Source organism: Cydia pomonella, chromosome 1 (genome assembly GCF_033807575.1).
Source record: "Cydia pomonella isolate Wapato2018A chromosome 1, ilCydPomo1, whole genome shotgun sequence".
Taxonomy (NCBI): domain Eukaryota; kingdom Metazoa; phylum Arthropoda; class Insecta; order Lepidoptera; family Tortricidae; genus Cydia; species Cydia pomonella.
Window position 1 is genome coordinate 14,335,117 of NC_084703.1, and position 25,861 is coordinate 14,360,977.

The 25,861-nt window shown below is 38.1% G+C and overlaps 1 protein-coding gene across 4 annotated transcripts in view; it reads left to right on the top strand.

The window, feature by feature from the left end:
* Positions 1–25,861, top strand: part of LOC133516131 (insulin-like growth factor 2 mRNA-binding protein 1) — a 103,805-nt gene that overhangs the window by 34,826 nt on the left and 43,118 nt on the right. The window contains exon 1 of one of the 4 annotated variants that reach the window (XM_061848920.1): positions 20,261–21,158. The exons of the other annotated variants lie outside the window; for them this stretch is intronic. Coding sequence (XP_061704904.1) covers positions 21,064–21,158 — 95 coding nt within the window. The 5' untranslated portion in view covers positions 20,261–21,063. Of the gene's footprint in view, positions 1–20,260; positions 21,159–25,861 lie in introns of those variants that run through there. 4 annotated transcript variants of the gene reach the window in all.

The window sequence follows — 25,861 nt, forward strand, 5'->3', positions numbered from 1 at the left end:
ATATATAATAAAGATCGTTTTCTGAAAAAAACAAATTGAATTATATTTTGACCAAGCCGTAGAGTTTGTGAAGTTAAGGCTTGTAGAGTTAGAAGCTCGGCTCTACAAGAGATCTTGATAACTTTTGACAGTGCGAGCCTTATGGTCTCGTCTTGGCTACATTTTACATGAAAATGTTTTTGATGGGATACGTATTTCAAGACTTTAATAGTAAATCACCCCCAACCCTTTAATTTAGGGGATGAATGATTGTCTTAAGCAACTTACAAGAAGAAGTGAAATCCCATTAAAAACATTTTCTTGTAAAATCTTGCCGAGACGAAACCATAAAGCTTCAAACTCTACCAGCCTTAAATTCAAAAACTCTACATGTTACAAAATATGTGGCTTGGCCGTTTTATTACTACAGGAACTATTGTGTAACAGAAAAGTAATGAACAGTGAATACATTTTTTACCTTACGCCTATGATTGCTAAGGCGCTAAGGCAGCCAGCAATACGTCATCTCTCATAGGGGCGTACGAGTATATGTTGCATAGGGTTTGCAATCCGAATATTCGGATAATCAAATTATTCGAATATCAGCCAATAATAAATATCCGTATAAACGGACGATTTAGATAACACTGAAATATCGTTTTTAACTATGTTTTAATACAAAGACGTTACCCCAACTAATTTTAAATGATTACTATAATAGCTAAAAACCGTACTTAATAGGAAGGGAATTTTTTATAAATATATGGATTAACTGGTGCATATTTGGAAATAAATCTAGTGCCTCACCTCGAGTTCATTCGTCTACATGCAGTCTTTATCAGTACCATTACTACCATTAGCCATGAAATACCAACTATAGATAATAAATAATACTCCGAGGGCGGACGGGTCTTTCAGGGCTTCACTTCATCACTCCAGCGGTATATCTTCTCAGAGCTCGATTCTCTCCCGTCCTGTCCAAGTGACCGAGCCAGCGAAGTCAAGCGGCTATATTGGGTGCCGCAACTAGCTTCTCTAGCTCCCTATTTCTCGTACGCCTCCAACTTCTATCTTCATCTCTGATAGGTCTCAGAATCTTCCGCCAGAATTTTATCTTCGTCACTAAGAGCTTGTTGTCAGTCAGTCCAGGTATGAAACTTACCCATACATCAAAATCTAATACTGTCTTATAGAGTCGAATCTTGGTCAGTCTACTGATCAGCTTGGACACTATAACTCGGTGGAGCGCTCCAGAGCATCTTAGGGCATTTTGGATTCGAACATCTATCTCCTCTTCCCTTCGGTTGGTAACATCCGGCACTGTGCAACTAAGGTACCTAACACCATTTACACCTTTGTAGGTAGTTGCTCCGACTACTTGATCTTTTCTTTTCACGCTGATGTGCTGAGTACCGTTTCATTAAAAGATTTTTCTCTTTTCTGGTGGTTGATTCTGAGACCATCTTCTCCCCTTCCTATTCTAGCATCCTAGCCATGGCCTCCAGGTCGGCTTTGTTTAGAGCCTATAGCTCCAAGACCAGAAACTAGTTCAAAACGGCTGTTGTTCTCCACGAGCTTTGTATTGTACACTCATGCTGCTGATTTTGGTGGCAACAATTATCATTTTTACCAATGTCTAGCACTTTAAAAGCACTGCAAAATTATAATGCATGGCCATATATCTATAGTTAAATAGTTCTATGGTCCTCGGTGTTTTTTTGCCAATCGTTCTGCTGATTTACGCATTTTTTTTTAAAGTAAGATGCTAACTTCGCATTATGGCACTCTAGCATCTCATCCGTTATCAACTCTACGCGTATTTTGGAGCTAGTTTTACGAATTATATTATCTGGAATAAATATTTTGTTTCATTTATAACTATCCGAAATTATCCGAATACAAGTTTTAATAATCCTATTATCCGAAAAATAAAATCAGATGGATATTGCAAACCCTAGTTGCATACATACACATTTTTTTTTTCTTTCAGAGCGATTATTTACGAAAATATTCACTTTATCGAAAAATTGTTGTTAAAAACACTTACTCGTTTCCAAAGACCTATCCAACGGTATCCCAAAACATGGAATTAAAGAAAAAGAAAAATTTATATGAGAGTGTACTCTAAAAATTATAATATGTATTTTTTCGCAAAGATATCTAGGACTTTTTTTGTGAAAAATTTAAGCTTTAAGTAAGTTCTTTATTGCATATACAATTATACATACCTACATGTAAACTACAAATAAATTATAATGGAAAATAGAACCAGAACAACAGGCAGTCTTAAGACAACCTTTACAAAAGTCAACTTTAAGAGGCTGTCAATACCTAAAGCGCGCACACTGTCTATTTGTATTGTATCTGAGTAAATGAGATAGCACTGTCGCATGTTACTGGGCCTGGGCAAGGGAATAATAAGAAAAATATTTAAATAAAAAAAAGTGGATTATTAGTGTAATATTTTACTCAACCACGGTTTAGATATAAATGTTTTGAAATTGTGATTTTAATTGCAGACCTATAAGTCAAAACAATAAAGACATAAACCGTTTAATTGTGATTTTAAGACCAATCTTTGCAATTATTTTCTATCGAGCCGATTTCGTTCAATCGTGTATCGAGTACAACCACGGTCTTTGAAATATAATTAATATGAACATATATTTTTCTTACTTGACTAAAACAAATAGTCTTTCTTAAAAAACTGTTTAAGTAACATCAATTTCAAGGACATTGGGTGTTGACAGCCTCTTAATGTTGTTTTACACCATAGAGAACGTAGATTTTGAGTAGAACGCTAATTTCTCCAGGATGGTACACGTTTTCCAAGATGGCTACTGGCTACAATTCCATAAGGTCCCCAAATGTCAAATGGTGTGGACATGAAAAAGGGGCCTTTAATTTACTTACAAACCAAATTTCAGGACTGCCCCAGAGATTATGAGATTTGTTCTATTCCGATTGTGCTATCTAGATTGGTCTTATCTTTGTCAAATGGTTGGGCGATTCGTTTTATTTGTTGTTAAGCAACTTGAGTTCATAAGGTAAATTGAAATTGATCATGAGTACCCAAGAGAATTAATTAGTCAACGGAACTTCGTAATGAGACAATTTAGGCCATCTTGGCCCTGGTATTGACATCATATGACAAAGCTAGTTGGAGTCTGTTTATCGTCTTTTATACTTCTTGATACATTACATATTACATGGTTTTGCTCGTTCATATCTTAATTTTAAGGCGCAATGCGCATTGCTCAATAATTTGGTTATTCCTACTAGTTACCACCAAGTTGTTATCAGTGGTAACTACTGGGATTTTTTCCCACTTTTTACCACTGGTAACTTCTGGGAAAAAAAATCCCGAACCGAGTTGGTGGTAACTAGTGGGATTTTTTTTCCCAGTAGTTACCACCAAAATGTTGTTGTTGAGTTCAATACTAATAAAATATTAGAAGTAGTATAGTATAAATATAGAGTGCTTTAATAAATAATTAAGTTTAAGTTGATTAGTTTTTCAGTAAACTGCCTTAAAAGTGATCAAACATATTAAAACCGGTGAAAGTGAAAAAAAAAATTAGAGAGAAATTAATGTTTGGATAAAATTATACTTTAAGTTAGAAATTATTTCTCCAACAGAATATTACCATTCACTTACATAGAGACATACAAGCAATTGCACGAATAGCATAAGATATATTCTAGAACAAAACAACTTATTTATGTCTGTAAGAAAAAAGTGGTAAGTATACGTACTGTGTGAATTGGCAATTCGTAAGCCAGTACAGTACAGTGAAATTGTCATCGCACGAGCGCGGGTGGACCGGGCTGTCGCGCAGACCACCGTAACGTGACCGAGACATTAATAAAGAGAGCGCGCTAAAGATACGCGTTTATACTGGTTGGTCTGAGCGGTCAACACATCCAGCGAGCTCGCCCAGCAGTTGGCGATAACAAATAACGTCACAATTATTCGACCGAACAAACAAATCAGTCAAAAGACCGATTTTTTTATCACTTTACTGAAACAGTAATCGACTTATAATTGAACAAATAACGAATTAACTTATAATTAATTCGACTTTTAATCAATAATTGATTAAAACATTCTATATTTATACTATTTTTATTAGTATTGAACGCTAACCAAAAACCACGTTGGTAGTTATGGGAAAAAAATCCCACTAGTTAGTGGGAATTTTTTTTCCCCAGTAACCAGTGGTAAAAGGTGGGAAAAAAATCCCAGTAGTTACCACTGGTAACAACTTGGTGGGAATAACCCAATATTTTTTTTTGTGGGGGTCACTTGGATAAGTTTTATTTATTTACTGTTTTTATTTAGTTAACCTATTTCTGCTTGTGTTAAGTTTGTTTAGCATAGGTGATTTTCGTAATATAGAGGGCGGGACGGAGCGATGTGTGCCTAGCTTTAGTCTTGTTACGTCATCGGTACAAAATATATGGAAATAGTATGCGGCGCCTCAGGGCTATACGGGTCATAGGTATTTTCATATTCGTTGCGTGAAACAGTATTGTTAGGTTACCTTTATCTAAGTTTTGCAATAAGATTTGACCTGTCTACTTTTTTTTCGATACATGTTCCTTAGCATTTTTTGTATGGTGAATTGCAAAGGAACATTAGGTTTTGAACGCGTGTCGTACCGAAAAATAAAAGTAAGTACTTAACACTGATATTCGCTAGTGTGGTGCGTAACTTACTTTCTATGCATCTCGCTAGTCCTCGTAAAGTAAGTTACGCAGACGTTAGCTAATATGTCCGTTTGACTGTTGACACCGCTAAGGCAGTTGTGGTTGTAATTGTTTTGACGATTTTAGCAAATTTGAGATCACCTACTTTCCTTTCGAGAGTTATCATACTGCAATTTGGTCATACGCAGCAATTGGGTTCAAGTCTCTCTTGTGGCTATATTTTTTATTTGTTTACGTTTTATATCAACTTGCCTATGGTACTTACTAGCAAACATGGACACAACATTTAAACATATTCACGCTTATAAAAGTATGAAATTTTGATAATAGGCAAGATTAAGAACCGAGCTTTTCAAGCAAGATAAAAATCCAGTGTGTTTAGACTTTGCCGTTGATATGGGTTCCACTCGTTAACACACTGGTTACAGCTTAACCTTTTTTCTCATCTTTTACCTACCAGTTTACCACTAGGAACAACTGAGAAACAGTAGTTACTACCATCTCTATACCTCTATGAATAGAAACTGTCTATAGAAATTAGCCCCCGCCTTACGCAACGAATTTCATCGAAAGGTTAAGGGATTGGTTTTTAGGCGTCATACACAAGTACTTAACTATGTTTTTCCCATGCTAAATGCAAGAATATCGCTCTTAACGAAAATGAACATTGATACAGCGGTATTTTATTTTAATGGTTTGTTTGGAATTTGGATGGAGATCGAATATAATAAGTATGAATTTTTTTTTCTTCATATTTCATATTTTATTACTTACCTCTAATGAATCATTTATTTGATTAGGTATTAAAATTAAAACTAAACTAGCCATAAAATAATACTACTTAAAAATTAAACTAATATTAAATAAAACTAAAATATAACAAATTAGTATATCTATAATATAAGTATGAATTAAGCAGAATGTGCTGGAACTGACATGCTGCTGCTTTTTTTTGTTGAGAGTGCATTTCTTGGTAAGGGTGCGGCGGCATTACAGGGTGGGGGTGCATGTGTACTGCACGGGCGAGGGGTGTGGCCAACGCAGCGCGCCATTGGCGGGCGCCCTCAATGTTGCCTTGCAGGGTAGCAAAGCATTACTACTATTACCAGTGAGGGCGTTCGCTTAAATATTTGCTAGCACAACTACAAAAACAATGTCATTGACATGAACACGCACAAATCACACCAAGCTTTAAAACTATATTTTTAGTAGGGTAGTCCACTTCTACGTCCACGCCGCACGCTCAAACGCAACAAGTGGTTCAATACAATGCGTCTGGTACAGTCAGCTGCAGAGAAAAGGTACCCACGCACCTTGCATTAAAGGTTGTATGAAATTACTTTAAGTCGTTCATAGTGAAATACAAATCTAGGCAATATTTATTTTTCGGGCGACATGCATCGGAAGATCGGAACCTTAACTATACATACCGGTAGCTCGCGATTATACACGAACACCCGATGGTGGAATACACGATTGCATGAAGTTCCCTTAAAATAGATGATTTGGTTGCGACAACACCACTACTCGGCTTGTTAATACCTCGTCTTAACCTTAATTAATTTTTAACGAAATGGACACACGCCACCAAATGCGCAGATATAGATGAACTTACCTACTTCTAATAGGCGTAAGTAAAGACATGAAACTTTTCAAGCACAGTACACCTACCTAGTGGTAGTACAGTCGCCATCAGATAGACAGATATATCGGAGCAGCCAAGGTGCTCAAAAATATCTGAACATGCACTTTAACGCCTTGACAAGAGACGTGAATGACGTGATAAGCTATTTGTGAGCACCTTGGCCGCTGATTGCAACTACAGTTGAAAATGACAATATAATAATAATTGATAGTTCGGTACCATTGATATCATCTGAAGATGGAACCAAGGGATGTATAGTAGAAGTTTTGGGTATTTACTATGTAGGTAACCGTTTTCCAGTTGGGGACCATAACAATCACATATGACATCATTCGTTTGATGAGTCCTTCTCTTTGGAACCGTAAAGTGTTATAGGTGGTAAATGTGTATAAAAATATTATTTTATACAATCGTGATATAATACAGAGCTTTTCAGTCGAGTACCGTGTTTTGGCAACGAAGCTTGCTGAGTTGCCAAAGCGAGGTACGAGATTGAAAAGCTTGATTATATCACTATTGTATACAATACTTTTTGTACGAGTCAATAAAAATAATACATTAAACTAATAAAATAATACAAGTAAACAAGCCAAAAGTATACAGCTATTTAAGATAAGCGAGCAGCCGCGATACCTTCATACTCGTACGCGCCCCGGCTGCCGGGACCCGGCGGGGTGGTCAACGACACCTTCTCGTAACTCATGAGGCCCTGGTACTTGCTCCTTGCAAAATTCAATTTTTAGACAGTTTTTTCTCGATTTTGGTCACCGTAGCCTATGGAGACTAACAAGCAATGGTAAGCGGTTTTCGTAGTCTATGGATGTTGCTATATTAAGGGTACGTTTATGACTTATGAAGCAATTATTTCTACTATACAACCTAAAATAAATAACTAATTTGAGCTATCGTTTTATTTCATCCTCTTGTTAGGCGAGCTGTGAGTGGTCCATTTCATTATAGTTGACTAAACCGTTTCGAAATAAATATTATAGTTAGGTTAGGTTAGGGAGCCCATACATGAAGAGTACCCAATTACAGTTATACGAAATACGAAAGTTAGTATACGAAATGTTAATTCAACCATTACAGTCGACGAGTAGAAAAACTATCTTTGACAGCATCTAATTTAATCACAAATTGATATTGAGATGGCGGGTCTGGGTTCATCAAATCAGTCTGCTGCATAGACATACGAGTATATATCTAAGGACGGGCCTTACAGGCAATAAGAATGGGGCCAGTACAGCGGTGTCACGCACACGAATTCGAACCAATCATGTAGTCTAACGCCGCACGGTTGATGAGTTCGCACCACGCGTGCGATTGGTTGCAACTAGTTCCATTAGACTCAGGGTTGCCATCTCTAAAATTTGGAAACCAGGACAAAACGCGTGAAAACCCCGGATATGCCAACAGGTTTTTTTAAACAGGTTGTGCGTGTGTCGCGGGCGGCCTAAGACTTAAAAATTTTAAACCCGGACTAAAATTGAAGCCTCCCCGGATGCCCTCCAAACTAGGACAAATCTGGGGAAACACGGACCGATGGCAACCCTAGTAGACTGCATAATTGGCTCGAATTCGTGAGTGACACCACTGAACTAGCACCATTCTGTACGTAAGGCCCGTCCTTAGATATATATGTCAATGGTCTGCTGTAAAAAACCTCAACCACAGTAAGTTTGGCTTCGCTAATCCGAAAAGGCAAAAAGCGCGCACGTGGCGCAGTACCGATTACGCCTCAGAAGTCCAAACTCGAGGTTTGCCAGCGAGTTATGCAGCGCAGCATATAAGGTGTATAATTTGTGGATCGTATCCAGAACACCACACTGCGCTCCAGAACACAAGTCGATCGATGTAACTCACCTAACTCGGAAAGCGGCTAAGCCGAAGTGGGAGGGGGCTGGCCATGTCTGTGGTATGCAGAGTGAGTTGTGGGCCAAGATTACCACAGAGTGGCAGCCCAGCTCAAAACGGGTATTTGGCAGACCACGTCGGCGATGGGGGAACGAGATACGAGACTACTTTTTAAAAGAATGATCGTAGACTGTTCAAAACCGGCAGGAATGGAAGAAGCGGGGGGAGGCCTTTGCCCAGCAGTGGGACAGTGGGACACAACAGGCTCTCAATAAAAAAAAAATAGACCTTTTACCACGCAAAAACAGGATCATTAGAGAAAAACAATTACATCTCCTAACCTATGTATTCCCTGTAAAGATGTCACTAATGTTGACAAGACAGCCAGATTACTGGAAGTTAGAGCAAATCTGCTTATTATATTGACAGTCTGCTCGACAAACTGAAAACGGTGAAAAAAGAGATACTATTCCTAAAAATACGAATCTAATGAGGTATGTATAAAAATGATGTTTAGAAAAATGTATTCGAAGCGTTAATTGCACATAAAAAATATCAAATGTAAAAAATTACAAAAAAAGGGGAAAAATAGGTAAGTATATTTCTTATCGAACTCGGGTCGTCGTGTTTTAATTGATCCCCACTCGTTGCGGAATTCCTATTTTTCGCCCTTGTATCGTAATATACTATTATAAAATAAGTAATGGAATAACTGAATGTGAATTGATTAATTGAACATACCTACCCAACTCATGAACCATAATATAATCGTATCGTATCAATATACCTATTACCTACATGCGTTCCTATTCAGCATTATGTGTACTTAAATTCCTATTATAAATGCATATTTTACCTACTGCCTATTTGTAATGTAACCCGTCTTAGGAACAGCTAACAGTTGACTAAACTCGTTAACCTTGCTGGGATTAGCCGCCTTTTGGAGGGGTTGCATGTTATTATTATGCGTACCTTTTTGAGACCGACCGAAGAACAAGAACTCTGTATTTAGGTTTCCTGTATTTAGTTGAGCATTATTCTGTTTCATTTCAATCGCATCCGTCTTTAGGTATAGGTTAGAAACTTAAAAAATATTATATTAATAAATTAAATTGTGTAAAAATATTTTCCACAAGGTCCAAGGAGGAAAGTAGGGATTACTTTTCTAGAAGCGGTCGTCGCCTTCTCACAACTCTGTTTAAAATAAAACCAATTCATTGATCTTTTACCGATAGTCGTTCCTATATCCTTACCCCCTTATTCATAAATGTGTACTAAAGTTACGATGCCGCTAATAATCGTTTGTCCCTTTCCGACGTATTAGTATGATGGAAAGGGACAAACGATTATTAGCGGCATCGTAACTTTAGTACACGTTTTTGAACAGGGGGGATAGAGTACGGGACACTTTAAAAAATGTAGGAATTAATCCATCCCGTGATTCTAATAAAATAAGACCGCCGTTATAAATATATATATCATGCAAACCTGATCGCCAATTAATTCGCATTTTGGAGGGGTCGCCGTAGCAAATGTGAGCGGATGCCATCTAACGTTCGCGACGACCTCGTAGTTTTATTATTACTTTATGACCGTATTCAAGGTTCGTATAATTTAACCGTTACCCGGCTATCCTAATCACGGGTAAGATAGAATATTTAGATCGTCTGTAACATTTTTAATAATGTAGTCAAAAGAAAATAGTGGATACATTTAATAAAAGCGGTTTTAACGACAAGTCTAAAAGTAATGTAACTGAACAGTTACTAGGGATATGGCACGCCAAGGAACATAACATTATAACAGGGTGAGTCGTTCGGGTCACAGTGCGAGCTCGAATCCCAAGGCCCTAGCAGCTGGTGTACCGGCACAATGGGACCTTCAAATAATGTTCTTGTGTGTATTTTGGGTATTAGAGGGGCTGTCTGTTAACCGGCCGGCTCAGGCGCACGCACAGCTGCCGCCATTAGAATTAATGTTAGAACTTTTTTATCAGTCTGGGTTGGCAAAGGTGCATAGATAGTTAGGTTAAAACATGCTCATTACATTTAAATATTGAATTGACTGATCGTTTTCGAATGATGTAGGACCAACTTCGTCTTTTTTTTTATAGAGACCGTGCGCGTCGGAGGGTCTGACATCTTGTGGTCTGAATCGGAACCATAAACATGTACATTTTACTCGTCACGTGTTTTCTTGTACATAGTAGGTTCTGCCATCTTGTGGCCTACATCGAAACAATAAACATCACATTTACGCCTCGCGCCTAAAATCTGACGGCTCGGCTCCTGTGCTGCCTCCTACAGTTCATGCACGCTCCCTATAGTCGGCGCGACGTATTAGATTAGCAGACAGGTCACTGGACATAGGATTCCTATGACTAGATTAGTATCAATATTTTTTGACAGTTATGAATTGATCCTTATACCTATATATATATGCCTTCTTCTTCTTTGCCAATGTGGTGCGGTGTCTATGCAAGAATTAACTGTGAAAACTCACCTTTGACGCTCCCCTCGCCTTCCTCGATCTCACCCATCCCACCCATCAGAACTTTTCTTACTTAAAGCTTTATATGTTATCAAAGGAACATGTAAACCAAATTTCAATACTCCGGGAATGATTTAACCTGAATGACATTATACCCTTATTGAATAATTCGATTCGATATATTTTTAGAATTGGCTTAAAGAGCCCATTCATTTGATACCACACACGATACGTTTCTGAACATAAAAGAAAATCTGATACACAAAAGATGACGTCATAACTCCTCTCCTTTTTTGGTTCTACGCGTCAAATTGATTCAAATGGCCTAAAGTTCAATCGTACCCATTTCCATACTTTTAACACCATTTGCAGCATTTTAATGAATTTCGGGGTGTACCACCTATAGGACTATTTGGAATGTTTGCACGTTCAGAACCTTCTCTACCTACCTGTTGAATTGTTGATTTGTAAGAATCCCTATTCAGATTACTTAACATTTTAGTAAGTACCTTAAATTCGTTTGCTTACCTTATTACTATTACCAACTACTAAATTTAGGAATTAGTTCCACCATACAACTATATACAGAACCGAGAAAAGTGGCGCTGTCTTGTGTCGGAGGCAAAGTCTCATTTTGGGTCGCTGAGCCAACGGAGTAAGTAAGTAAGTATACAACTATATAGAACCTGGCTATCGCTATCACTCGCGTAATAGTAGCAACGCAAATCTGTTAGGTAATCAATGAAGGCTTACGTTATCAATTAAGTAAACGTTTTGTATTGTAACTAGCTTCTGCCCGCGACTTCGTTGCGTGGACATTTTTATGATAAGATTAAACACTTTGGTTGAATCCACATTCATTGTTTTTCCAAATAAGTATAACTTTTGCATACACGGCAGAGTTATTACCAATAGGCCCTATATGGCTAGTTCAGCACATTGGCGAGTCTTCCCAACAACTATAGGCGCGGTTACGTAACGTGTCAGTGACCAAGAGTCGAATCCGGCGGGGCCTCGGCAGCGGTCACGGCCGCTATCATCATGCGTCACTAGTGTTACTACCTACTCATACTCATACTATCTATTGCATTCATGTACAACATACAAAATAATACATACATGAACCCTGTCAGGGTGTAGCAAATTAGTTATTTATATATCTTAATACTAAATACATGCAGTTTTAAATATTTCAAATTTCTCACTGCTATACTAGGAAATTAGGAATTAACTTGGTACCCAACCCGTATACATTCTACCATTATCACCATCGTAATAAAGCTGCTCAAAATAAACTTACTTTTTCATAAAAATAAAAAGTGGCTGTGACAGAATCGGACAGACAGACGGACATGACGAATCAATAAGGGTTCCGTTTTTTGCCATTTGGCTACGGAACCCTAAAAAGGTAATCATACCTACTTCAATGCGGTACCATCACTAAAAATACATGACAATTCACCATTGATCATTGGCACCACAGTGTACTATGTATACTCGGTCAAGCAAATCTTGTCACTAGCAAAAGGCGGCAAATTTGAAATAGCGGGTAAGCATGTTAGCAACACTGTTTTCGAATAATTCCAAAATCGCGTGTCATCTGTGGAATCTGGAAAGTGAATGACAGGCATCATATTTGTTTACATTCTGAATCTTTGCTATTTCAAAAGAAATTTCTGCTGTCATCATTAAATACCAATACTTTATAAATAAATTTATTTACATTAAATAAGCTTGTGCATGAACTTACTCGTAAGCGAAGTCAAGGTGCCTACAATATACAATCACGCTCGTTGATCGTAAATATATGTAAAATTTGAGGTTATAATAGTTACATGTTTCTGGTTCGATGCACATTGTTGCTTTTTTTAGCGCAATACCAACGCAATACTGCTTTGTGAGTGTTGCCCTACTTCCCTTTGCTGTACATTGCTACTGACATAATTTGCTTGACAGACTATACAATAACTAAAAAAAATAACAATAACTGTACTTACTTCTTCGTTCAGAATAGGGTTGGGAGAGCAATGATAATAAGTAATAACTAAAACCTATCTTAGGTAGGTACCGTGTACGTGTGCAACAAGCATACCTATATCAACTTATCTACACGAAAGTTTAGATTGAATTAACAACATTAACATACGGTTAAAATAAAACCTACATCAACTAACATAATATTCTGCGAGTAGGTAGTAGATAAAAACTAAGAGGTATTTTGTTCGCTTTGAGCTCTTTGGTCAAGGCGAACAAAATACAGCGGCCACAGGTGGGGTTAATTTGCGATGCGATGTGCATACATATAACACTTATTGAGAAGTATACCTTACCAGTCGTTTGGTGGGCACTAATCGCAGGATGAAACGAGGGGACAGGACTAAAAACTCGATCACCTTGAACTAAATCTGGGTCTTGATATTTACATGGCTTTAACCGAAAGATTGGCTTATCACGCGAATGCTGGATAGTTTGTTGCCGCTATTGTGATGCAAAGCGTTCCTATTGTTAAGAGCGTCCACAAAGCTTGTTGGGTTAGCATTGCACATATAAAAGAGGTAGCCATTTGGACCAAACGTATACCTACATACAACACATAACAAATCCAATATTTATTTATTTTTAATTTTTTTATATATTTTAATTAAAACTTATATATAATACATATTTATTCCCGCCAAACTGTAACGTTTATTGGCGAGAGGCGCTCAGTTCTTTATACAATTTAACAACTTAACCTATTAATAAGGCAATTTGCTAAGTAAATAATGTGCTAAGAAACAGGGTTTACCCGAAGTAATAAAATAAAAAAGAATAGTGTAAATGTATTGTTTATTGATAGGAAAAGGAATGTACTGGAAGATATGAAGTACTTAAAAAAAGTTGGAGGGACAAAAATTAAAATAATTGTGCCCAGTCATTTTTAATCAAGGTCGTCAAAAAATTTAGAATTTAACTTAAAAGACTTAAGTGACATAACTAATTCTTTAAAAAGGTCAAGGTCACTGAGTGCCCATCTTGAAGTATGGAAAATAAGTAAAATTGCGATTTTGTCGCTAAAATATTACAATGATATATATAGTTGATATACTTACAACGTTTTTTGGTTAAAATGTAAGCAATCGTATGGTACTATTCATGCAGATAAGAAAACTATAGTTCCATTCTCGAACAAGCGGAAACTAGATAAACCGCTCGTCATGAATGGTAAAACTATTCCGTTCTCAATATAGGTCAAATATCTGGGGGTAATACTGGACCAGAAACTGACCTGGAACAATCACGTGGACGGAACCATACAAAAGGCTAGATCAGCCTTGGCAATATGCTGTCTTTTACCTGGCAACCGATGGGGTCTAAAACCCACACTCGACACGGCACAAGATCTACTCGACGTTGCCTTTTAGAAGTACATCCTCATAGGACAATTGCCTTTACCGGTTGTTTCCGTTATCTTGCGACCAAATGCTGGAATGATATACCCCCGCCTTTGAGAGAGCTGAAATCCAAAAAATCATTTAAACATAGTTTTAAAAAGATTCTCCTCGATAAACAAACCGCTGGTATTCCATACGGCTTTTTGGTAGCAGTCACGAGAACTAGGGTGTGTAGGCCACACTGTTCACACCCTTGCCGACTTATCTATTATCACATACGACTTATATATTATAAACATGTAACACACATATACCCTCATTTTATACATCTGTTGTGACCTGGGTTCCGGCAGAAAACCAGTGCTGTACTCGAAAGAGTGAAGAGTATCACTGAGCCGTGACCCTTTTGTCCTGCTGCAACGCACACAGTATGTAGGTAGGTACTTTTATTTTATTTTATTGTTTATTAATTATGCCTATTTTGCTGTATCAATTTTCTTTTGTGCCATTTTTATTTTGTTCCTGTAATAATTTGTGTCCTTTATGATGATTTAAACTTTATATTGTGTGTTTTTGCAGCTGCCAAATAAATGATTTATCTATCTATCTAAAATTACCTTATGGCTGTACACATCTATAGTGAGGCCGATAGTGTCTTACGCATCTGTAGCATGGTACAGGAAAACGACGCAAAAGGTAACGGTGGCAAAGCTTCGCAGCCTGCAAAGAACTGCCTGTGTTATCGTCACTGGAGTCATGTCATCCTCCCTGACGGCAGCCCTAGAGGCCATACTAAATCTGCCACCCCTTCACCTGCATCTAGAATTGGAGGCGAGATCCAGAACGTTTAGAATAGCGGGCGCAAGGAGAGGTAACTGGTTATCGCAAACTGTTAAAGGAATCTGTGCACGATATACCTGTTCTTGGGATGCAATTCGACACTATGACACCAAAATTTTGTCCACTCAAACTCTACTCAGTGGAACTCGCCAAAAGGGAGGACTGGTCAAATCAGTCAAATTAAGTGGAAAGGAAGAAGCCTGAGGCGGTACACTGATGGCTCCAAATCCGGATCTGAAGTAGGCTGCGGAATATATGGCGAAGCGCCTAGGAAAGGCATCAGCTTAAACCTAGGACGATACTGCTCCATATTCCAGGCAGAGGTATACGCCATTCTAAAATGTGCGTCGATCAACCTGCAATGCAACTACGACAACCATACTATCTACGTCCATTCGGATAGCCAGGCGGCACTCTTGGCCCTAACCTCTTGATGTCACCACATCGAGACTGGTTGAGAACTGCAGGCAACTATTGTACATCTTTGGAGCCAGGAACAAGGTTGTTCTACGTTGGGTCCCGGGGCATGCGGGTATCGCTGGAAACGAAAAGGCCTACGATCTCGCGCGAGCAGGGGCTAAGGGGAAGAACCACAGTCCTGAGCCGTTTTGTGTTCATTACAAAACCATTCAGCTTTGGAGAAAAACGACAGGATTGAACCATTCCAAAGCGCTCATCAAGGCCTTCAGCAAAAAGGCGTCCTCGAATGCCTTAGCGCTGTCTAGGAACCAACGGCGCAACTTGGTTAGGGTGCTTACTGGGCACTGCGGCCTAAACAAGCACATGCACACTATGGGAAAACGTGACATGGGGACCACCCCACCCTGCTCCAGCAGGCTCTGTATGGAGGCAGAGGAGACGCCCTTGCACATTCTCGCAGGGTGCCCTTGCCTAATGCGCAGTCGTGACTCAACCCTGGGCAGACACATATTATGCCCGGAGGTATATTAAAGTCTCTCGAGATCAAAAAGATCGTGCAGCTGTTTGAAGTTGCAGGCTTGGATCGAGAGTTGTAGTAGGTGGCGATTACAATAGATCAGGGTCGCAGTGATACATAGGCTGTAGAGCCTTACATAGCCCCTAACAACAACAAGAAGAAGAATGGTACTATTACTTACTTCATTTTTGGAAGTTAAAAAAACTTTATATTTTGAAAATTAGGTCCTGTATTTTTAATCATTTTTGCGAAAAATTGCTCATTTGCTATCTATTTTACTAGATTTTGTTATAAAATTCAACATGTATCATCATCCCTATACAATACAAATACTCTTTATTGCACACCTTAATAAAAGAAAACAGAAACATAAGCACAGGTAAATAACATGCGGTCTTATCGCTAAAAAGCGATCTCTTCCAGGCAACCTTTGGGTAGCGGAAATTAAAAAAAAATACAGTGTCAGTAAGTAGGTTTACACACACATACAATATACATTACATACTAAATAGACTGCCAAAATCTCTTACCGTCGCGTTGGTACTGGATAAAAATAACGAGACGGAAGTTGTTTTTTAAATGGGTAAAGATCGGATTGCTTATTTCCAATCTTTACCCGGAAGGGTCAAGATCGGATATCGGTCTACAGCAGTCCTATTATAAAGATTTTGGTGGTAGATAAGTGGTACTTAAGTAACTACTAGGAGTTATTTTTCTTAACTTTTATCAGTGTACTACAACACCACACTAATAACTAAGTGGTAGTTTTCATAAATAATGGTGCTTCCACTCCATTGTGTAACGTGATGTAAATACCTATATATAGTATCACGGGGACTAGAGAATCAAGATTGTTATCCCTGTCACACAATGATACATACTGCCAAGTGTAACCCAAATCTGTCAATAAACATTGTAGTTTCTAATTTCTATTGAATTCTATACCTACAAGTAGCGCATGGCATTTCAATTTTGGGGTTGTCACTTTTGAGTCAATTATTATGAATGTATGATAAGTTTCAACGGCAAATAGCATAGCACCCACTTTTTTATATACCTCATAATTATTTGAGCGGCCTACAATATCTAAAATATCTAAACCACGTATGATCGAGACATACTTTAAGAACTAAGACCTATTTACCTTGGTTCGCTTGTGCCATTAGGTAAATTAGTAACAGCTACCCAGAAATATTTATCAAATGTTCTTTATTTTTTTATACCTTGCATAATTTTTTGGAGTATAAGTACTCCTAAAAAAACGATTTTCATATAAGCCTGGAGTATGAAAATTTATGGAAAGTAAAATCAAACATTACTGACGTTGTTTCGTGTAACTTATAAAAAAAAAAAAAAAACATTTATCTGCACATCTCCCTGCAACGGCTGCATGGAAACCCTAAACTTTATTTATTCAATGTCAACTAATAACAATGTTAATTGGCGGAGTTTATATATACTTAGCGTAAAATGGGGCTGATTGAGAGCCATGGGACTATTTGGAAACAAAACAAAAATGATATTTAGGTTTCTAATATAATTTTTTTTTTTAACTGAATAGTTTGCGCGAGAGACACTTCCAAAGTGAAAAAATATGCCCCCCCCCCCCCTGTAACTTCTAAAATAACAGAATGAAAAATCTAAAAAAAAAATATGATATACATTACCATGCAAACTTCCACTGAAAATTGGTTTGAACGAGATCTAGTGAGTAGTTTTTTTTTAATACGTCATAAATGGTACGGAACCCTTCACGGGCGAGTCCGACTCGCACTTGGCCGCTTTTTTAATTCCTTAAATAGCCCTAGTCACCTTTAAAACAACACAACCTTCAAAATTCATTCATAACCAGAGCGAGACCCATCGATTTCCATAAAGCCCATCTTTTTATTGCCCAATCTGTGTTAATAATTCAAACATGTGTAGTACATACAATGGTGAAGAAAGATGCGTTTTATCCATTAAAAATATAAAACATTAATATTGATATTAAATATGGAGTATCGAAATTGTACCGAATAGCCCCAGTTTACGGTAATAGTTCGTAAGGAGTAAATTCTAATGCATTTTGTCCGCAAAATTCACCCTTATACCTATGGTGAAAATTCCTGAGTTGAGTAAAACACAATGCCTCATAATTAAACTGAGCTGCATACCTATGACCGGAATTGTTTAGTTAAAATATCTTTTTGGGCATACATACTAATGAAGGCAAAAGTTACTAGTTTAACTTCGCAAATTTTAGTCTCTAAAAAATACTATTTTACTTCTGAGCTCAATGCCATTGGCGTGGTTTTTTGTCACCTAGTTTTGTAGATGGCATAGATAGGTTTACTTATTTGTTTCTTACTTGGCCGTATTTTTTTCCCGCTGCATCAAACCAAAACCATTGCTTTGCACTAGATACCTATATCTGGTATTGCTATTAGTATAAATGAGTGGCGGGGGTATAGTGGTGTGCGATTAAAGAGTGTGCGCTCGCAGCACGTGCATGTGCGCGGTAGTGGTTTATGTCCGCCCGCGCCTGTGCACACGACTGTCCGTTGTCGTACGCCGCATGCTGCCCGGCCCGGCCAACTATTACCGCTAAATTGCTTTACTTTATTTATCGCTGATAATCATGCTTTCATTTGTTATTCGTTAGGAAAGGAAAGATGTTTTAATTACAAAATATATATTGCTAAGCTGGATACGCCTACCTAATACCTAGGTTTAGGGATACTTAATGTGGAGCGAGGGTGGTCTGCCGAAGTAAGCAAGGGCGTTTTCTCTCCTTGGATCGACGTCTCGACTACTTAATTTTAAGGTGAAGCGGGACACGAGGCGGATGACGCCTGTACCAGACGAAGTAGGCGGTGTCGGGCGACCGCCCTCCGCGGGCCCCGGGCGAACGCTGTAGAAAACGCATGGGCGCGGGGCGCCGTGGCACGGACCCAGTAACAAATATACTTCACGAACTGCTATTGCTTTTAGTGATTAGAACACGGTTGACTAATGTCGATAAGATACGTGAAATAAAATCGAAAAATCATAACATTTACTGGACTTAGATAAATAACAAGTAGTTTTTAATGACAACAAAAATCAGTTTGTTCCGGTCGACTGCGCTAGCCTACTCGATTATTTTAATCTGACTACACCAATTTTGGAGATTGTGGACTGTTAGTACTTATACCGTTGCGTTCTTTTAGGCCATACATTCCATGTAGACTTAATTCCGGGCTGCATACATCTCATCCGTCTCGTTCTGCCAATGACAATTTTTCGGGGGAGAAAAGTACTCGCCGGTAGTGTTTACAGTCAACGATTAATAGAGTCCGTTCGAAAAGAGAAGAGTCGTAGAATGACATTTGAAGACTTTTCTCTTTCCACAGCGAGACTGGGCTATCAAAATTTTACGGGGAGATTTTTACAGCATTGACGAATTACAGCAGTTTATCCGTTGAAAAAAATTACGTGTAAGTAGGCATTTATCAGGCTGAGTATATCGATTATCATAGTCTGGTTTGAATTCCAAATCTGCAAAACATTCTACAGGATGTTTATGTAGTCACCTGCAATAATTTACGAGGTGAATATATTGGCCATACTGAGCAACTTTTACTACGGGACCAACCTCGAAATCGCGAATTTTTTTTTTCATATTTGGTTATCTGTCTGACCTTGACGTTTTGTATGGGAGAGTCAATTTTTTTCGCGTTTTCGGGGTTTATATTCACCCCGTAAATTATTGCAGGTGACTAAATAAACATCCTGTATCAGTCCCTGAAAATTTATTCACAACTCGCTTCTAGATCTAATAATGTCTCTTTGGGAGCCACTTGAGTTCACATGACCAGTAGTTTTTGTGGTTTATCGCAAAATCCGAACAAGTTTAAAGCATGTCGGACTATTTTTTGTTTTTATACATGTGTAAGCTTATGTATTTTTGTAATATGACCAGTATTTGGGTGTTGGATGACACTTTCCCATAGCCTTGTTAGAATTGACTATGTGGGAGCTATTCTGCCCATGACACTCATAAGTTATGAGTCATAACTATGGTAAACGAAATACTGTGTGGGTGACATATATCCCTCAGCCTGATCAAGAATTACTCTAAAGTTCTAGATTACCGTATCTCACTTTTTTATGGTTATAAGAACATAGGTATACAACTTTTATTAATGCCATTTCATACAAGACGGTACATACGGGTGCAAATCCATATAATACACTTATAAGACATGCTTGTTCTTCGCGGCCTAAAAGATCTGCCTCGATGAAACTAGAACACCTAAAAGTAAGCACATTAAGCACTAAGAATTTCGTTTCAGACTTGCAATTTCCTTTCTCTATCGCACGCGCATAATTATATTGCTGCAGTTATTTTGGTATAATTTTACGCAGGTACCTTTCATATCTTGGTAAGTAACTTTTCCAATGACAATTTAATTATTTCTCATGAGATGTTAATGTTTTTTTATAGGATGTGAAATTTGTTTAATGTTGACAATATTACCAAAGATTAAATCACCTGTTACTAATCTCGATACAAGTTGATCGATACACGCGCTTCACTAACTCGTACCGCGCTCGCTCTCCCCTCGGGCCCCGAGCACAACCACGCCCAGCGCGCGCATTCTCAAACAAAATCTGCACGAAATGGATGCACAGAGAATCGACTCGGCGGCGTTGTCGTCCGTTTAGTCACACACGTACCACATCAGTTAGCCAAGCAGCTCAGTTGAGAAGTGATCTTGATAGCCGGCACACCGTACCTTACACACGGCGGCGCACACGTGATTCTCGCGTCCATCCCTTCTCCTCCGAATCGTTTACCGAGCGAGTCCGCCGCTCGCTCGGCAAAGCGACGCCGCTGTCCGCCGATCACTCTGCCGTCACCGGTCGCATTCCGCGCCGTACCTTGCTTACTTCGGACCATACGTATTATGTAATACAAAAATAAACAGATACGTTGAATACCAAGCAACCACGTGTATGTACACACCGGCCGGCATACCACCGGAAGTATCCTCGCGACGCTCTGCATTATCGCGCTCTGGATACGCGACGAAGGGCGTCTTGACGGTGGCTGGGACTACCGGTGTTCCCACTTTGCTCTGGATTCCACACTTACGCAGGATTTTATGGAAGACGTGATAATTTTGACATAGTGTTTTTTATAGAAATTCAAACATCATTAAACCTGTTCAGTATTTTATCGCAGTAATTGTGTCTTGAATTTAAGTGAAATGTCGAATTCCGTGGAGCAGCAGTTCAGCGAGCTTAATTTATCACAAGAAGATCATGATCAAATATTTGAACAAGACGATTCCCAAGATCTGAGGTTAGTATAGAAATTGTCATTGTTACTTTAGTTATTGTTCATCCTAAACCGTAGATACTTTTTTAAATGATATTTAACAATACCATATGTTTAGTTATAAAAAACAATTTAAAAAAAAAAACCTACTATAAAGTATCAGATTAACAGATAAAAATGTGTGGGAAGATTGAGATGTGATATTGTAACGTAGATGTCTGTAATGTCTGTATAAGTGTTAATTACTACATACTGATAAGTAACAATAATGTACATTGACGGACATAGTGTAACTATATGTAGTATACCTATATTTAGGGTTGCCATACGCCCCGTATATACGGGACTTGTCACCCTATTTAAGTACCGCGTCCCGTATTTTTCCCCGTCCCGTGTTTAACCACCTTTACGTATTTGGTTTCTCTTTAATTTTTAAAGGAATTCTATACATAATAAAACTTAGGCTTCCGATTATCGTTGGCCATGCCCGAACAACATGGGATATTACGCAAAACTGCGTAGAGGGCGCCACTACCACATTATGAGGGAATCCTGAAACACGAAAGTTCGTTATCTGCCTCTCCATCACTCTTGCGTTATTTGAGCAATTAAGAGGCCAGAGGGCCTACCGCGAACCACGTTCGACGTGTTACCTCTCTGTCGCACTTGTAAATTTGTATGTAAGTGTGACAGGGAGGCAACACGTAGAACGTGGTTCGCGGTAGGCCCTCAGATAACGAAATTTCACGTTTCGCGGTAGGCCTCTGTAAACAAACAGCTTTAATGCATCAATTTCATATTTAAAACTTCTCAAATAACTGTTTAAGGCTTACTATCTATATTTAAGCTACTCTATGGTTTATGTGATAAGATAGTACTGCTCTCTGGCGGCAGAACATTGCAGTATTACTCCCTATTGTACTTACTTTTTCCTTTCACGTCTACAATCGGTAGAGTTAGCCAAGTTACTTTAAACGTCAAACTTCTATGAAATTATGACGTTTAAAAAATTTAACACTTGCAGTCTGTAAAATAAAATGTTTGTCCTTAAATCTCCAGAATAAGTTAATATTATTTTATATCTAAACTTCAGCATAAATATTATAATCGGTACATAATCGCGTGAAACGGAAACTCGAAATCATGTCGGTAGGGTTGCCAACTTTTTTTGCGTGAGATAGTTTTTTGCAATATTATATAAGGGGCGCCACTTGCACTATCCCACTAACTCGGGGTTAACCGGTGTACCTAACTTTTAAGCCAGTGTCAAATTGGACTGGTAACCATCGTAACTCTAGGTTTAACAGGTTAACCCCAGGTTAGTAGAATAGCACCACCCCATCTCGTCCCGTGGGTGTCGTAAAAGGCTACTAAGGGAAAACCGACGGATGGGCACCAGCGTCCGTCGAGTATTTTTATAACACCTACTGCGGTCCCAACTCGTGTACTCAACCAAAAATCTCAAACAAAACCCCTATCTTCAAAATCAAACCCCTATCTTCAAAAAATCAAACATGCTAAACTCTAAACTAAAATCTTAAATCAAACATCCATCTTAAAAACCAAACCCCTATCATAAAAAATCAACTTTACAAATCTCAACCTGGGCCCATGGCCGCCCGTACTCAATGCGGGGACCATGGGTCTACCTTTACTCATAACAACAACGCCGGGTCTTCAACTCGAGCATCACCATTGCTTTCTGACTGATGGTGATGCCGGACCCGGCATCGCATAAATCAAACCAGCATTTCAAAAATGTCACCTCGGGCACAGGGTCGCCCGTATCCCTAGCGAGGGCCCTGTCTTCAATTGACACAATTACATATAAAAAAAACTTTTTAACAAATAAATTAACCGCCGTAAAAAACTAAAAGGCAATAAAAAAACCGGCACTAACACGAAACGAATCGACCAACAAGAAAAAACAATAGCGCAGTGAAAAGAAAAAAATAATAATTTTGTCTTCAATAACGCAAGTGAATACCTACCCTACAATTACAATTATAATCTATTTCTATATCTATGTTTCACTTTTATCTAACTGAAATGTGAACATTGTCATAGTGACATTGAGTCGTATTTCAACTATCTTGAAAATGTAACAAAGAAGCCTGTAATATTGGGCCAGCGATATTGTAATAGAGCAAGATCCCAGAGCCGCCAGGCCTTACTTATTTTCTCATGAATAAAATGTATGGGATAATATAGTGTTAGTATGTACTTTTAATATCTGCATACTTGCTATATTTGACCGGTACAAGGTGCTAAATTTAGGTAAAAATATGACTAATTTTTCTTAAATTCTTATGGCTGATTTTGTGTATGATTTAGAAAATATTGTTAAAAATTTTTAATGAACATTGCTACACCATTTCCGCCGGCGACAATTATTATTTATTACCAGACGCTTTAAAGCTGTCAAAAAATATTTGTAACTTTACTTTCATTCTCACTCTTGATTTTTATATATGATACTCAGGGAACTATTACTATTACATTTTGTAAGTAGCCACACCAATTGGAGGGACCGAACCATCCCCCAGGACCACAAAAAGTTTATATGTGTATTTGTGTGAAATTTTATGTGGGTCTGGGGGATGGTTGGGCCCCTGCAATTGATCTGGCTACTTACAAAATCGCTTGTAATAGTTCCCTGAGTATCATATATAAAAATCAAGAGTGAGAATATACGTAAGTTATAATACTTATAATATTTTTTTGACAGTTTTAAAGCGTCTGGTAATAGTTATTGCCAGCGGAAATGGTCTGGCAATGTTGACTGTCAATTTTCAACAATGTTTTCTAAAACATACATAAAAATCAGCCATAAGAATATTGAGTTTGTAATATTTTTACCAGCCTTTAACGCCTTGTACCGGACAAATGGCCGTCGGGCCAATGTAGCAAGTATGCAGATATTAAAAGTACATACTAACACTATATTATCCCATACATTTTATTCATGAAGGCCTGGCGGCTCTGGGATCTTGGACTATAAGCTCTCTTGTTATCATGGAACCGCATGTTACGACCGAACGTATGTTGTAATTAACAATAATCAATAAAGGTAACAATCCTTGTTCTTAAGAAAATTGAGACAGAATCTATTACAAGTATAGTTATTCTTTGTTCCGGTATTAACTTATTCAATTTATTCAAATTAGATTGACTTTCGGGGAAATGTCATTTGTCTTCAAAGTTCAAACGAATCATTAAAGCTGGATTCATTGAAATACATTTGGATTTTTTGGGAAAACCTTGTGGATTGATTGATGCGGCGGAGAATGGGTTATTGAAGATTTTAGCCATAGTTTCGACATTTTTAAGAAAACTAACTAAATACACGAAGCGTGAAAACTATATCTACCGTGGAGCGCTCTTAAGGTATGGGACCCTAAAATCGCGAACATGGGCCTAAAATGCACTTTATAATTTGCAGCAAATTTTTCACAAAATGTAAAAGCTAAAGCCAAGCTAATTATATTAAAGTTGCTCCTAAAAATCGGTAATCTCATGTTTGATGGAACTTAAACTCATTTTATTTATTTAAACGTACATAAATTTAACTTAAAAAACATGATATCAGCGCACTCGGGCAGGCATATCCATCTCGCTCGCGCTTACGCTTAGTGAAAGTGAGAGAACCCAAACTTACTGGGCCTTAATATTCGAAAAGAATGTAATGTAATCGAAAATATAAATTAAGATTCGCGCCGGCTTTAGCAAGCTGGCGCAGCGATGATTGTGCAGCGTGCAGGCGCGGCTGGCGCTGCACCTGTCGGCAGGTGGACCGCGTCGCACGTGCCGCCGCCGCCAACCAATTTCTCTTTGTTCCTTGCTTTTAGGGTTCCGTATTTAATAGTACATCTACACTGAATTCTGACAATTTAGATACGTGTAGCACCTGAAGCATCTAGTCTGAAGGTTAAAGTATTTCTACAACTTTTTAATTTGGCTGCGCTTGGCGTGGTTTGTCAATCGAAACTTGTGTGTTTGAAAGTTTAAGTATACGTTAGAGTAAAACTAAAAACCTGTTTTAAGATAAACCGCGTTTTTATAGTTACCATACTTATCGTTATAGTAGACGCAAACCAAACTGACGACCGGGATCGTAAAACTTCTCATTCACACTCGCGTGGTCGTAGGTAGGATGAGAGAGATAGTGATATGACCTCGGTCGTCAGTTTGGTTTGCATCTACTATACTCTAGTTTCCTAAATGAAGTCATAAATATCCTAAATGAAGTCATAAATATCCTAAATGAAGTCATAAATAGTCATCTAAACTAACTCTTCCATCTGTGTGCCTCTTCAGCTATGTACTTACTGTTCACTTATAACCAATAAGCATAGGTATAACGGTATTTTGATTCTAGAGTCAAACCAAGATAAGTTAGCAGCAATTGTGACAATTCTGAAAGCAAGTATTAAAAAATAATGAACTTTCCGTCCGCTACCAACAGGACAATAATGGTTTGAATTATTTAATTTGATTTTGATCATAATGAAGATCTTCTTGTTCTAGTTGCTACAATAAGGTGAACATTTCCGAGCATATTGCAGACAAAATATTTTTCACCACATCAACTGGTAAAGGCCCTCTTGATTGTTCAAAAACTAATGAGAAAGTTGCATTTTATCCACATGTGTGGCAAAGTAATCAGATGCAAATTTTGAGTTGTTTCCTTATGTTAGCTGGTAGAATTGACTTTAAAATGGTGCTTT